We start from the raw sequence: 15,369 nt of genomic DNA, 5'->3' as shown, positions 1-15,369 counted from the left end.
GGAGGATATGCTTTCCATAAAGAAAGTCATCTTCCATCTCATCTATTCCTCATTGTAGAAATTGGGTTAGAGCCAGTAAGAGATGAACCAGAAAGAGCTTATAAGAGCCATATTTGGTCAACGAAGCCTCTATTCAGAAAGGAAGGCAAACACAGACCACATGTAAAATAGAAACTGCTGTGATACTGTATCATCTGTGCCAAATGTATTGGAAACAAATACAAAGCTGAGAAGGTGAGTTGATTGGATGGAAAAGGGTCAAATTTTTGCTACCTGCTTTGTGCTCACGGACAACTCCAACCCTGTTATTGTTCAAGTAAGTACCACCAGATGGGAGAACCCAAGGAGAGAAGGGAGGGTTTAGCCCAATCAGACCCGGATAATATAGAAATACTTCAAAGCCTTTGGCTTCTTGATGGTGAGTGTCCAGGATCACGTAAATATTGAATATATATATTTACTCCCAAAGGGAGGTATCTCACCCATGTTCTTGCTACCCTAGTGAGGTCCACACTAGCATTTTGGACAAAGGCTGCATTGTGAGAAGATGGGAGAGAATAACTTTGGGAAGGAAGGTTCTATTCACTGTTTCCCACCAGCTTACTAGTATTGGTGGGTCAGAAGGGAAAAGGGAATCTACACATATCTCACCAGGACAAAGAGAAGTGCAGGTTATTTTCTGCACTGACATTCCCTCACAAAAGGCCCCACCATTGAGAGGAGCTGGGTTGGTGCAGGTCCGGGAACGTTTCTGCCATCCTCTACCACAGCGAACATTGCAGGCTGACCACTCTGTCCAGGAAGACCAGCCTCCATTCACTGAGAGAGAGAAGTGGGGAGGGGAGAAAGAAAGGAGAGAGGTTTTTACTGATTGCCTACTATGTGCAAGCCACTGCGCCGGGTGTTGTGAGTTCGGCATCCAGGGACCAAGAGACCCTGCGGACCCACACTGGCTGCTCCATCATGAGGCAACAGTGGGGCTCCCCTCACCTCTGTCCCTCAGTCTACTCATCTGATAGGATAGGGACCCAGAGAATTTCCTCTGTGGGAAATTATGAAAAACAGGAAGAAGTCATCAACACATCTCTAAAGCACTTGAAAATCCAGAGTACAGGAAGAAAATATCAGCATTTGAATTTCTATTACTTTAAGTGCTTCAAAAATAAATCCCAGGGCTCTTCTGCTGTGGAAGGGAAGGCCTTTATTTAAATAGCTGGGAAGTTCTTCTACAGGATACCTGAGATATTCAGAAAATAGTAATGTTTGTTTCTGGTGGATTTCTTATGCCAGGAGAGGAAGTGCCCAGAGCAGGTCTGGGGAGGATGGGGGTGGATGTTGGATTTGGGAGGGTGGGAGGCAGAAGGTGCCCACTTTGCTTCTTTTCAAATATTAAAAGAGAGAGAAAATGGGAGAAAATGAACGACTTTTAAAATTCTTTTTAAAAGAGGGATCAGAAATGTCCCTATCTCATGGAAGTCCGGTACGGGAGGGAAGAGCAAACACATCAGTGGTAGTAGGCACGTGTTCTCCCCCCACCAAATGGGAGAGGCAGGAGAGAGCACAGTAGTGAATGACCCCTAAAGTCCTTTCAGCTCTAAACAACTAAAGTTGTAATGTAATACGCATCCCTCTACTTCTCCGCTTTCCATCCTCCCTATCCATTCCTGGCCTTTGGGCTGGTCTTACCATAAACCACCACTGTGGCTGACAGGCTCCTCCTCTTGGCCACGATGTTGGCTGCCATGCAGGTGTAATTGCCTGAGTCCGAGAGCCGTGCCTGGCGGATGATGAGGTTGTGGTCAGCCCTGGTGTCAATGTTCTCGTCTTGCTCGGAGTCAATGGGCTCCTCATTTTTCAGCCATTCCACCTATAAGAAGACAGGAACATCTACTGGTCATTAAAAAGAAAAAGAACTCTTTTCTGGAATTGCTAGGTGAGTAGTTCTGGTGTGGGGAGAGAGAGACATTCCTAACATATAGAGTAACAGCAATGATTTTTCCATATCCCACCCTTTTTATTTAGCCAATGTGGCATATTCAGGAAATGAACTGAATGATTTTTCCATATCCCATCCCTTTTATTTAGCCAATTTGGCATATTCAGGAAATGAATCAGTGTTCACTCGAGTTAATAAACTGGAGGCAGGAAAAGAAAACAAATATGTACTGACTTTGACCCATTTTTTAAAAAGGCAGTGGAAGAGAGAAAAGAGGGGACTACAATTAGGTCATTTTGTTATATTTCATTTTATTGCAACTCTGATGATGACACCTGTTTCCATGACAAGTCTAATATGGAGCTCAGAAAGTCAACATAACATATATGCAGAACTTTGTGCTGAGAGGATATTTATGTTGTCAGACAAGGTTTCAGGTCAATGTTTGCATTTAAACACATTTTAAGAAAGGTGTGATGGGGCGCCTGGGTGGCTCAGTTGGTTTAGCATCCAACTCTTGGTTTCAGCTCAGGTCAAGCTCACAGGGTCCTGGAACTGAGCCCTGCCTCGGGGCTCTGTGCTCAGTGGGGTAGTCTGCTCCCCCACTTCCCCCCTCAACCTCTCCCCCTGCTCGCACTCTCTTTCTAAAATAAATATTTAAAAAAATTTTTTTAAAAAGGTGTGATAATGTATAAAGGCCAATACAATACAGATTTGGGCAATCATAGGGAGTAAAATCCAAATCTCAGTGTTCTCTAGTCTTGGAGTTACATTTCTCTGGTGATCAATTATGTAACTCCTTCAGTGATCCAACAGACATTTAGGCTGGGTTAGATGCCCGGCACATTTAAGGCCCAGCTTCTCCTCTGGAGGAGCAGACTTCTAACATTCTCTGGGCACAAGCTAGTCCCATCACTGATTTATTTTCTCTAGTTTGCTCCCAGAGAACCTATTTTCTTCTTTCCAGTTCTGCTCTGATCCTACCCTTGGTCCAAACGTCACTTTCCTTGGATACCTGGAGAAGACAGAGATGGAACCTTCTGTTCCCTAGATCCTCACCTTCTCCCCAGATGGAGTGCACCACCCTTAGTGCCCCTATTTTACAAAGCAGGCCAATTTCACCCCTGAACTAACTGCCTGCCTTCCCATTGTGTCCTCTGCTTCTGTATCTAAACAACATCTCCACTCTCTAGTGCCATCTTGGTAGCGCTAGATGCATCTTGTTTGACAATAACCATTTAGCTCTAGGTATCAGAGTATATTATACACAGAAAATTAACAGACACATCAAAACCATAATGTAACACAGAAAGCAATAGCAGTGACTACACCAAAGAGATACCACACAGTAGCAAATGCATTGGGGGATGCAGATGATTGAAAGCTGGCTTTGGAATAAGATGCCTCATTCCTGTTTAAATTTAACGAATTTGGGAATTAAGGAATTAAATTTAAGGAATTCTAATTTACCAATAAACAAGTGATATCTGTTGTATAATTTGGTTTTATAAGGATTTGTTGGTCTCTATGATGAAATTTACCCCATTAAACAAGAGTTCAGAGTACCAAAAACATCACCATCCAAAAGGTACCCCCCAAGAGGTCAATTTTGGAAAATAAGGTGACACAAAAAAGCCAAAAGAAGAGATCTGAGAACTGCTTTTACATATCAGGAAGAGGAGAAAAAGGAATGTGGTTCAGGGCCCATGAAGTAAAGAAGTAAGCCTGACCACCAAGAGTTCCTGGCAGCTGCTGAAGGGGTCACCACGTCCCAGGCTGGAGGAGGTACAGGCACTAATGATGACCCCCTAATCCCCAAAGCACTGCTCTGTTTAACAAAGCAGGACAGTGGAAGGGATTTTAAAACACATCTGACCCCCAGTCTGTGAAAAAATACCCTCCGTTCCCCACTGACACTGCATATTTTATAGTAATTCACTTCTTCACGGATGAATATTCAAACACACACTGGCTATCAGAGGGGGTCTGGAAAGTTGGGTGAAGCTAGATACACGAAACCCACCCGCATAGGCTCTCCTTTCATGGACCTTAGAGTTAATGGGTAAGGTGGAAATAAAGAAGTCAATCCACATCGCAACAAGAAAACGAGAGCTGGGAGTCACACTGTCACTGATATCTGGGATGAAATGCTTGTTGTAAGGCCAACAGGGATGGATTTTTTTAAATCATCACCATCACAGCTATGTCACTGGAAAGAACAAGCTGGTCTGCTTAAAGTTGGTCTGGGGAGCTTCTGTTCTACTCCCCTCTCCTGGTTCAGAAATTCTGCATGTAAATTGCCCGGTTTTCCGATTGTTCATTCCCTTCCTCTGGCTATTTGTGATACCTAGAAAGCTGTTCCCTATGTCCTCACCTAGCTCTTCTTTACCACAGTTCCCCACAAACAGTTGGTCGGTAAAGTCAGGCAGTTCTGACCCAGAAGTCAATGATCTCTACTGAGTAAACAGCCAGAAAGAGCTCTGGAGACCGAAACCAAAAGAGTCCCAGCACCTGGAAATCAAAGAAAGCTTTCCTGGAGGAACTTCAGCTCAGAAGAAATCAAAACCACCATCATCAAGTAGAGGTTTGGCTTCAAATTGAAAACTTATATAAGAATAAACCATACACAAAATTAAACCAACAAACTAGGAAAATATTTGCTACAAATGTGGCAGATAAAAGGGGGAAAATATGATGATCCGAGGAATCATAATCTAAGAGCTCAAGCTCTCGTACACTAATGATAGAACTCCATCCTTGATAATACAGCATAAAGATGAAGAAAAGGGACATGTGGCAATTAGACAACTGAATAAATATCCTACACCACTCATAAGAAAGTTAATATAATGAAGTTTTTTCTATCAAAATACCAAAGATTAAAATTCTACACACACACACAGACACACACACACACAGTTTTTATTTTTGTGGTTTGTTTTTTGCTGAACTTGCAGAGTATGGGGCGTTTCTGTGATTGCTACTCTACCATTATCCCTTTCTGGTATCTGAGCAACTGCCTCTAACTACCTGGGCTGTAAGCTGCTTTTATTCTTGCCTCCACAGTTGATTCTCCACGAAGGAATCAGATCATGTCACTTTCTGGCTCAAAATCCTTCAATGGTCTTGAGTCTCACTTAGAATGAAATCGCAAATCCTTACCAAGGCTAACAAAGTCCTTCTCAGTCTGGCCCCCCAATCAGTTCTCCAACTCAGATGCCCCCAAGTAATCCCTGCTCCCTCTGTTCCAGCCCTCCTGGACTCCTTCCTGTCCTAGAAAGCTCAAAGCAAACCTACACCCACCTCAGGGCCTTAACACTTGCTGATTCCTTTGCCTGGAAGGCCTTTCCCATAAGCACCCTCATGGCTCAATCTCACTTTTCATTCAAGTCTCTGATCAAATGTTCCCTCCTCAGAGAGATCTTGCCTACTCGTCCTTTTTCCTAAGCAGCCTCCCTTCCCTGCCCACTCTTCTGCCCTATCCGCTTTAATCTTCTTCCTAATATTTATCTCCATCCGATAGTCTTAAAAGATAGTAATGCCTTTTGTTCTTGTAATGATGATCCTAGGAATTTACTAAAGGAAAGGGCTACAACAAGGATTTAAACACAATAAATTATTTTTGGTAGAGAAAGAGAGGGAGGGAGGGAGGGAGAAAGAAAAACGTATGCCAAAGCCACATGCCAAATAGAGCTTTGTTTAAATAAATCATGATGCAACGATATGATTTAATGTTATATAGACATGAAAAATCATGATTTCAACTAGAGAAAACATAGAAAATGCTAATATATGAAAGAGTCAAAATGCAAAATTATGTTTAGTGTTATCATAAATTCATAAAACAAAAAAAATCATGAACATATATATACTTAAAAAATGATTGGAAGAAAATGCAGTATGTTTATAGAGGTTTTAAGAGAAAACTGTCCTTCCTGGTGGTTAATTGTGGCACATTCAATGGAAAGCTATTTAGTAATCTGACAAAATCACTTTAGCTTAAAAAATCCCTCTTAATTACCATGTGGCACAGTGGTTTTCAAATTTATATTTAAACATAGAATGTTTCCTCAGTTTAATGCTTATCTGAAAGCCCAAGATGAAAAAATAGATAAGGAAATTTCTTACAACTGCTGAAGAAGTGAGGGTATCAGAGCCACAGATGTGAGGGACCCTAAGCTGAATTAACATGGCCATTCCCAGAGCCACTGTTGGCAGAACTCCAGGAGAAATCATTCCTGTCCTTCCCTATGTCAGTCATGCCCTGTAGAGGTGTTCAGTGCACAACCTGTACCACCATATAAGTTGCCCCTACCACACAATCTACCCCCTACCCACCCACATGTGCTACGGACATATGCAATATGTCTCCCCAGATCATACTCTGAAAAACACTGATATAGGATGAATTTGGTATCATAGTTATATACATGTTGTGGTATACTCAGTGTTTATGGTGTCATGACTGAGGTCCCTCAATCCAATTATGTCTATAAATAAGCAGCGCATTAGGAGACTCCTAACTCTGGGACTGTTTTTATTCTGTAAACTAATAGTTTATCCATTAAGCTGATGGCAGGATCTTTATGAGGAAATCAGTTTGGTATTTTCTGGGCTTATAAAAATGACAAATTGCTTTTGGATTTACGCTTTTGTCACTTAGAGAAATTTTAAAACATTTTTGATGAGCTAAGTGCTCCTAATGTTGAGTAGTTTAATAAATAAGATAGCAAAAGCATGCCCCAAACCAGCAGTTGCAAACTCAAATGTTCCTGGGGGCCAGGGAGGGAACATAAATTACCAAAGTGGCCCTGGGTGCAAGACATCCATGAACATCACTTGCATATTAAAGACAAGGGGCCGTTCATTTCCCCAAAGGAATGAGCTCACTCTCATTTGTCTTAAAAGATGTTATCACTTTCTGTCTCCTTTTGTTTTTCCCACTTTAGGTAGAGACATGAGTATTAAAAAACCAAAAAAAAAAGCAAAAAACCAACAATGAGTATAATTAAAGTGAAAATGACCTCATTTTTGCTTAAAAATCTCTTGCTTTTAAATTTATCACGGTGGTCTTTGAACTTCTGGAGTATTGAGCCTCTGTGTCAGGATGTATGGGAAAGTGGTGGCTATTTATGACAAAATGTAGATGACATGACCTGTTGCAAATGTGCAGCCATCAGTCAGGTTCAGACCGTGGCTACCAGTGTAACCAGAGCTTCCAACTCTCACAAGGAAACCAGGGACGTATATTCTAATGTAATATTTCTTGATTCTAACACGATGGCTCAAAATCTATTGGGAGGGCCAAATAAAATATATCCAGGAACTAGATTCACTCCCTCTTCTCTACAGATACAACACACCAGCTTTCCGGCCACTTGCGAACATTACCACAAAGATACCCTTCACTGAAGTTAATTCCTTTTCATTAAATCTGCCTCCCCCATCATCCTAAAATGTTATGGTTCATATGTATCATATGCCACTCTCCAGGCTTTCTCATGGGAATGTCTGACAAGTATCATAAGGGCATGAATATTGAGTTAGAAAATTATTTTACAAGAGGTTGCCAACACAGGGAAGGCCCTAATTAAGCCCTTAACAGAAGCAACGCAAATTCTCAAATTAGCATTATGGGATCAATACATTGACTACCTTAAGCTAAAGGACATTTGTATCACTAAAGCCAAATAACCTTGTGCTAACAGGTCATCTCTTTGACAGAGAGGCTTACCAGTCCAGAAGGTTGTTGGAAGCATTCACCCCTCAGAGAAACAATTCTTCATATGTCTCTCCTTATTTGGTTTAGATAGATAAACCCAGTTAGGAGCGAGTGAAGAAACTAGTTACTTAGAGGTAATGAGCTTATGGATTTGCAGGATGCCCGCATCTATTAGCATAGTGTTATGTACAGATGGTCTGCAATTTGTAGATTTTTCCAGTTTATAAACAAATCTGGAAAAGCAGACCATCAAAGATAATTAGATATCCTGCCAGGTTCCTGATCACTCATTCTGGTTAGCTGGGGACCGAATGTATGTACTTGATGAACCTATAGATTTTCTCAACAATAGGCAGCAAGGTGTAATTGGATGGGGAGGGAACCTCCTTTAGAAGAGTAATGGATTGATGCTCTGTGGGGGCTAACCTTGTCTGAGACCTGGGTTATGGGTGAAAATGTTTGCATGAGACCTAACATTTCACCTCTACTGACCTTTTGTCAAAGACATCTATGAATGTACACACATAAACCTTACACTTAAATGTTTATTTCCATCAGACAGTATGTCAGAATTCTAATGCTCCTGTTCTTGTTCTTAATATTCCATAAGAGAATGAGAAGGCAGTGTTACTAACCTTTCAGAAATGTAAAAAAAAAAAAAAAAAAAAAAGAAAGAAAGAAAGAAAAAGAAAAAGAAAAAGAAAACCTAGAAAGAAAAAGCCATTTTAATAGGCCAGCTCTCTTCCCATGCAGGATCCCAAACCTCTTCTCTGATTTCTAGATAGCTTCAACCTGAAACTTTTCCTTAATATCCCTGAGAAAATGCCAGTGAGGACCATTTGTTGATATCATGTACCTATCCTCCAATTCCAGTCCTCTTTGGGGATTTGCTAGACTGGTTACGAAATTGAGTTGCCCATATGTCTTATAGATGTAAACTCAGATTTATGACTTTTGAAGGTTCTCCATCTACTCATTGCCTGTGATCATTTTCTTTCTGAAAATGACTCAGTGGCATGCTCCTTATGAACATGCAACAATGTTTTAAATATTCTTTTATCTTGCACAGAACCTACTTCCGAGGATGTTCAATGGCATCTCTTGAACACATTTTCTAGCTCAAGTTGATGTGCTTACAAACAGGCATGATACACATACACACATACAATAAAACTTCCAGCTGCATCATGGAGTGAGGGTCTAAGGAGAAGGATTTCCTTGCTTTAGATCCCAGGGTTGAGCACAGATATGATCTAGAAGACAGACATTTTTAAGGTAGTTGTTCTTAAATATATTCTGGGAGCCACTTCAAAATGGCTACATATGGTCTTATGTTGAATTTATGTATTTGCTCAAAGTATGAATTATATAAGCGTAATCAATGTGGTTTTTTTTTTTCTCCCTACTACAACTAAGGATGGCTTGGGAAGGCAAGCCCGTAGGACAGAGTGGAGAGAAAGACTACATTAGGGAGTAGCAGGGGCAGAGTCGGGTAAATACTGGAAGGGCACAGCAGTTCCCACTGTGGTCATTTCCTACATAACATCTCAAACTTTCTGTGAAGTTCCCATCTTACAAACTAACAAATGTGATGACTTCTGTGAGAAAACAGAAAGCAGAGGAATTCATTCTACTGGTAAGGGGTAGATAAGCACCTTGAGATAGCCCCCAAGAATACCTTGCCCAGAGTTGGATACATAGTCAATGGCAGGGCCAGAATCGGAATCCGGGAGGCTTGCAACAACTGTGCTCAGTCATCTATACCATTTGCCAGATTTGGGCAGAATGACCATATGCTATTTGCAAAATTACACGGAAATAGAGAAGACTGGCACCATCGAAGATAATTTTGTAGACATATTTCAGGATTTCATGATCATTCCTAAGGAAGAGCTGCAAAAATTTTCTTGATAAAAGCCTCACTGTTGGAATCAGTGTATGTTCTCCTAGGGGGCTGATTTAAAGGACAGCTCTCATTTGAATGTGCACATTCTGGTTATATTATACTAACATGTCAGAATGTTCAGAATGTGGCCAGAGTCATTTTGACATCAAAAATTACTCAATATTTGTCCACGTATAACTCATGGAAAGTTATGGTAGCCCTCTCAAAGTTATCTGGTGTTTTATTTGCTTTTTTGGCAATGCGCAGAAATGAGTGGAACACATAGTCCATGAAATCAGGCTGGGATGATACAGCCTGCAGTCTTAAAATATTTAAGAAGGCCAACGGTATCTAAGTGTGTTGGGGGATGTGTAGAAAAACATTTGCTTTCCTGAGAAAAGGAACAGGTATTTCTGGCCTTTCACCTGTTTGGGCATGAATGTGATTCTAAAGACATGACAGCCATCTTGTGACCATGAGCAAAAGGCAAGAAGCCACAGAGATATTGGTCAAGGTCTTTATACTCCCAAGTGAACACACTGTCCTTCAAGACATTATCTCATTTGATCCTCAGAACTCCAAGGTAGGCAAAGAAAAGATTTTCTTCCCATTTCACAGATCTTAGGATTTGCCTAATACAACATACTTGGAAAATGGCAGAACTAGAAGCAGTAGCCTTCAAATACTTTTTCTACCAGAAAACATTAGCTGTTTTCTTATGTCTTTTACAGACCACATAAAGTGCTATTCTTTAACATTTCCCATGATTTGGCCTGCCATTCTTGAATAAATCTGAACTGGGACTTACTTATTGCATAGAGTGATATTCCTCTACTCACAGTGGAGCATACGGACTTTTCCTTTTCTTTCTTTTTTTTCTTTTTTAAGATTTATTTGAAAGAGAGCATGTGCTCACATGTGAGTGGGGGAGGGAGCAGACAGAGAGAGGGAAGGCAGACTCCCTTTTGAGCAGGGAGCCCAACGTGGGGCTTGATCCCACAACCCCAAGCCAAAAGCTGGCACTCAACTGACTGAGCCACCCAGGCGCCCCGGAGCATACTGTTTTCTAAGGTTTAGTTCAGGCCATTTCTTGCTTTGCTACTTTCAGAGGAGATGTCACCTGTCCTCTCCTCTCTCCTTGATAATATTTCCTTCAAGTTATTTATAACTGTACTATCAGGTTTCCCCTTTTGTCTTCCTTTTCTTGCCAGACTGTATAGATTGATTTTAAAGCCACCTACACTGCAGTTTCTTCAATTTAGCTCTACTTATCTGATTATGCATCACAAAAGGAAGCAGAAATCCAACTTAATTGTGAAGTCACAGCAGCAGAACCAAGCAAATGATAGGAACCTAACGATCACAGATTGAATCGCACTCGCTGATGCTGAAGGAAATGACAGACATGCGTACCTCTGCAGAAGCCAGGATTCTGATGATGGAACTTGGTGTTCTGACATTGTATGTCTCTTGTCAGATCAGTGTTGTCCTTTAACTTCCCCTTTTTAGTTATGAAAGTCAGGTGTAGTCTCATGTATTTTCTTTTTCATTTTGACAGGTAAATGGTCTCTGAGAAAGGGAACACCCTGATCCACTCTTTACTGAAAGTGTAACATTGTCACGAGTGAAGAATGAGCCCTGTTTACATTAATGTAAAACATTTACAAGAATGTGAAAGGCAAAAGACAACATGGAACAGAGGAAACATCAATAGGAGAATGGAGAGAGAGAAGCAATGGGCAGAGGATTTGTCAGGAGAGGCACCTGCTGCCATTTTCAGCTGTGTTTTCCATAGTGCAACACATCTTGCGTTTTGCTAACTCTACCTTTGCTCATTCCCATCTGCTAGGGAAAAAAAGGATTCTGGGTTTGAACCTTTGATGAAGCAACACCTAGAAGGTGCTTGCAAAGCTTGATATCCCAAGGAGTGATCATAAATATAGTGTCATGCTCCATTTCATTTTAAGAGACTAATTTAGGATGGGAAGAACTCTCTAACAAGATTACAAGGAGTTGGCTTTCAGAGAGACTCAAAACTGTTTCTGTATTCATCTTTCCTCCCATAATTTCTACTATGTAAATAAGGTTTAAAGGTGGTAGTCAGGAGATATAAATTAACAGTTCCCTTTTCTTGTTCCTTGCTACCATGTCATATATGCTCAAACATTGAGAAAGTAGCCATTTTTAAGGATTAAAGCATTAAAGACTCTAAACATTCATATCATGAACTGGTTTTAGGTGCTGATATCTGAGTTACATACAATTAGATAAAGATACACAAACACATATCACTTACACATATACATACACCATCTGAGAAATCTAGTCTGCTTGGAATAAAAATGTTTCCATCAGCCACAGTGGAAGGCTAATCATGTAATGATCTACAAAGGAAATGCATGGACAGATATGGATTAGCTCAGCTTCCGTATACTGGGTGACTGAGAATGAATTAGCATAATCATAAATTTGTTCCAATTACAGAAGGCAATTATCAGAGACCAGCGTACAACATTATCAAAATGAAATCGCCAAAGTGCATCTACATTCCAGGTAGATGCCACTGAGTTAATAGTGCTTAAAAAAGAAAAAAAAGCTCTATACTCATTCATCTTTCATCTCTTTGATTACTATACACTCCATGCCAAGTTCCCTTTCAGCTGACAGACAAAAAGCTGCTAAGAAAGAAGGAAAAAAAAAATACATGCTGTACAAAAAAAAAATCACGCTCAATATAACAACACAACTGTAAAGTCTAAAGTCTTGTATGGATAATTTCTCTAGATCAGTGGTTAAGGATAGTGCTTTTACATTTTAGACAGTACTTCCCATCACCTCTTATGTTCTCTCCGAAATATTGATGAGGAATAAAACTGTGACTAAACCTGTCATTATCTGCTCCAAACAAAAGTTGTCTGTGCAGAAACGTAGTGCCGTTTGGCCAGGGTAACTCCACTGCTGTTCATACTGTTTTCATTTTTGCCTTCCCATCAGACATGGAACCTGTTGCCTTGTTAACCATTGTCAGCCTGGAAAGGGTCCAGGAGACTTAAATCTATTTTGTAAAGAGGGCAACAGATTTAGTTCCAAATTTTAGAGCTAAAGGGGCAATTCAACTTAACTAGTTAAGATTATACATACATGTATTAGAATGTGCCCAGGGCTTCAACAAACATTAAAGAGATGCTCAAGAGAGGGCAGGTTATATGGAGAAAGGCAGAAAAGGATTTCTACTGTAATGACATACAATGGGTTGTACTGTTACAAAGGATGATAGGCCCAGGGGGGCAGGAGGAGGGAAAAGAGGAAGGAAGGGAGACTCACATTTTATTTGTACTGACTGCTATGCATTGGATACTAGTCTAGGCTCTTTCACATCTTAACCCACTTGGTTAGCTGGGCATCCTTATGTTTTTATACTTAAAAATTATCTGAGAAAGCAAGAACTGAGATATTCAAACATGCTCAAAATTCTAGCAACTTAAATCAATAAACAAACAAAAACTCCTTCCTTTGTTTTTTCATAGCCGCCTCTCTTGAATTCTTTGGCAAATACTCAACCCTTATCATTACATTTCAAATAGGCTTCCACCCCATCAACTCACTGGAATTGCTCTTGCTAAGGCCACCAGTGATCTCCAAGTTGCTACATTCACTAAATGCACATTGTTTTGCATTCTTACTGGACTTTCAGGGATAATGAGAACATTCTAGAATTTTCTCCTCCATTGTTTTTTAGTAATTCCACATGTTCTCTCTTCCCACCCTTCTGACCAATCCTGCCTTGTCTCTTTTGTTGGCTTCTTCTCTATTCAAACATGAAGTGTTGTATTTCTTTGGCTTTCAGGATAAGGCCCCTCTCTACACCTCCCTGTACAATGTCTTTCCATGAAATTACCAGACTTGTGTGTCATGGCCACATACTGAACATTTCCAAATCAATATCCTCAGTTCACTGACCTTGAGCTATAGCTTCTTATATTCAGATGCCTACTCAGCATCTGTTTTTGTATGCTTCAAAGATACTTTAAGCTCAACATGTAGAATTGGATTTAGAATTTTTTTCTTGCAGAAGAAAGGAATAGAGGATTTTTTTACATGTCTGACATTATAATATTTGAACCTTCTTATCTGAAAATAGGGATTCACAGAAAAAATGGGAGGGATGGTGACATAATAATTTTACATTAAAAAGCACGCTCTTCATTTCATATATAGAATATACGGGACAGGGAGGGACAGGCAAAGCTAAGTCAGAAAAATCCTTAGAAGCCTATAACAATAAGCCTGGGGAGACTCTGGTAGACTGAACTGGCAGGCTGTGATGGGTATATAGTAAAGAGTCTTGACAAGAAGTGAAGGGCTAAAACAGAATGAATGAAAATTTGTGACTAATTTGATATAATATTTAAAGAGAGGGCAGTTGAAATATGGCACCCGTATTTCTGACTTGGATGAGTGATATAGGGAACTCAGATGAAAAGGTCATTTGGGGATGTTGTACTGATATGCACTGACTGAATATCACCTTGGTCCTAAATATACAAAGACCACTCTCAAGTCAGTAGAAGAAACAGAGAAGCAAATATGACAACAGAAAAATAAGCTAAACACTTGAATAACTCAGTGAAGTTTACAATGTATATAAGGCTTTGAAATAAACACTTTAACCCAGGTCTCTCTTCAGCTCCAGACCAACATAGTCAACTACTTTGTGGGCATATTTCCTCCATGGGCTTCAGGATAAATTGTATCCATTGTATTTAATTGTGAAATGAAGCAAAAAGTATAAAATGGCTAGGGGGGAGAGTGGGGGGAGGGTAAAGATACAACACCCTAAAGAAAATCACCATTTTAATGACACAAAACGGAAGAGGAAGCTACAAAAATACGTTCGTGATATTGAGGTAAGAGAGAAATCAGAAATGTATGTATCATGGAAGCCAAAAAAGAAAACATTTTAAGTATTGAAAAATTACCCCTGAAGTAAAAGGTGAGTATAGTAAAGTCCCAGGCTCCATTTCAACATGAAGCTCCTCCTACAACATGTGAACTAAAGGACTCCACTCTGTCTTTGTTAATGAATGAATGTAAATAAATAAGTAAAATATTTTCCTCCTCTTTCACTTTCCTCAATATCCACTAGAATTTCCCCAAAGTTAATTGGTCACTGGAAAAATAAAGTGTTATCTCTTTTTCACTCTTTATGGTAAAACAAACCCAGGCATATAAAATATTAAAAATATAGTCAGTGAAACCACAAAAGTGCCATAAGAAAGCACAGGTGAGTATTTTGGTAATTTTTAGACAGGACAAGGATTTCCTGCATGGTATAATAGCAAAAGCCACAAAGATTGACTACTAAAATTTTAAAGTTTAATATATGTAAAAGATGCCTTAAACATAAAAAAGATGTTTGCAACATACAACGAAGTGTTATTATACTAAAATCAACAGAGATATTAAATACATTTTGTAATTTGTACAGCATGATGCCTATCCAATAATAATGGATGCTTGATAATATGTTTTACCAATATGGACTGAATATCAGCTTGCTTTCTAATATACAAAGATCATGCTAAAATCAATAGGAAAGACGACTTCCAACAGAAAATGAGCTAAGTACTTCAATAGACTAGAGGAGAAAAATATGTATGGAGAACTAACATAAAAAGTTGTTTAACTTCTCCAAAAATGAAAATGAGAACATTACTGTTAGTCTATTCCTGTGGTAAAGTCTGAAACTATATAGGGTTGTCAAAATTGTAAAGAATAGATGTTTTCATTTACTTTAGGTGCTGGTCTAAATTAGTACATCCCTTT

At 39.7% G+C, this 15,369-nt stretch overlaps 1 protein-coding gene across 9 annotated transcripts in view; it reads right to left on the bottom strand.

Moving 5' to 3' along the window:
• UNC5D (unc-5 netrin receptor D) overlaps positions 1-15,369 on the bottom strand; it is a 531,172-nt gene that overhangs the window by 97,867 nt on the left and 417,936 nt on the right. For 5 of the 9 annotated variants that reach the window (XM_088021397.1, XM_028089446.1, XM_088021399.1 and 2 more), the window contains exons 5-6: positions 1,687-1,867; positions 652-819 (exon numbers count right to left, since the gene is read on the bottom strand). In XM_088021397.1, coding sequence (XP_087877523.1) covers positions 652-819; positions 1,687-1,867 — 349 coding nt within the window. The remainder of the gene's footprint in view (positions 1-651; positions 820-1,686; positions 1,868-15,369) is intronic. The other 4 variants (XM_088021401.1, XM_088021403.1, XM_088021402.1 and 1 more) reach the window with 1 other exon arrangement.

This window comes from Eumetopias jubatus, unplaced genomic scaffold, assembly GCF_037043125.1.
Source record: "Eumetopias jubatus isolate StellerSeaLion01/CBP00866 unplaced genomic scaffold, mEumJub1_p1.0 scaffold_2, whole genome shotgun sequence".
NCBI classification, from domain to species: domain Eukaryota; kingdom Metazoa; phylum Chordata; class Mammalia; order Carnivora; family Otariidae; genus Eumetopias; species Eumetopias jubatus.
The sequence above is the reverse complement of the archived record's forward strand: the minus strand, read 5'-3'. Positions and strand labels throughout refer to the sequence as shown.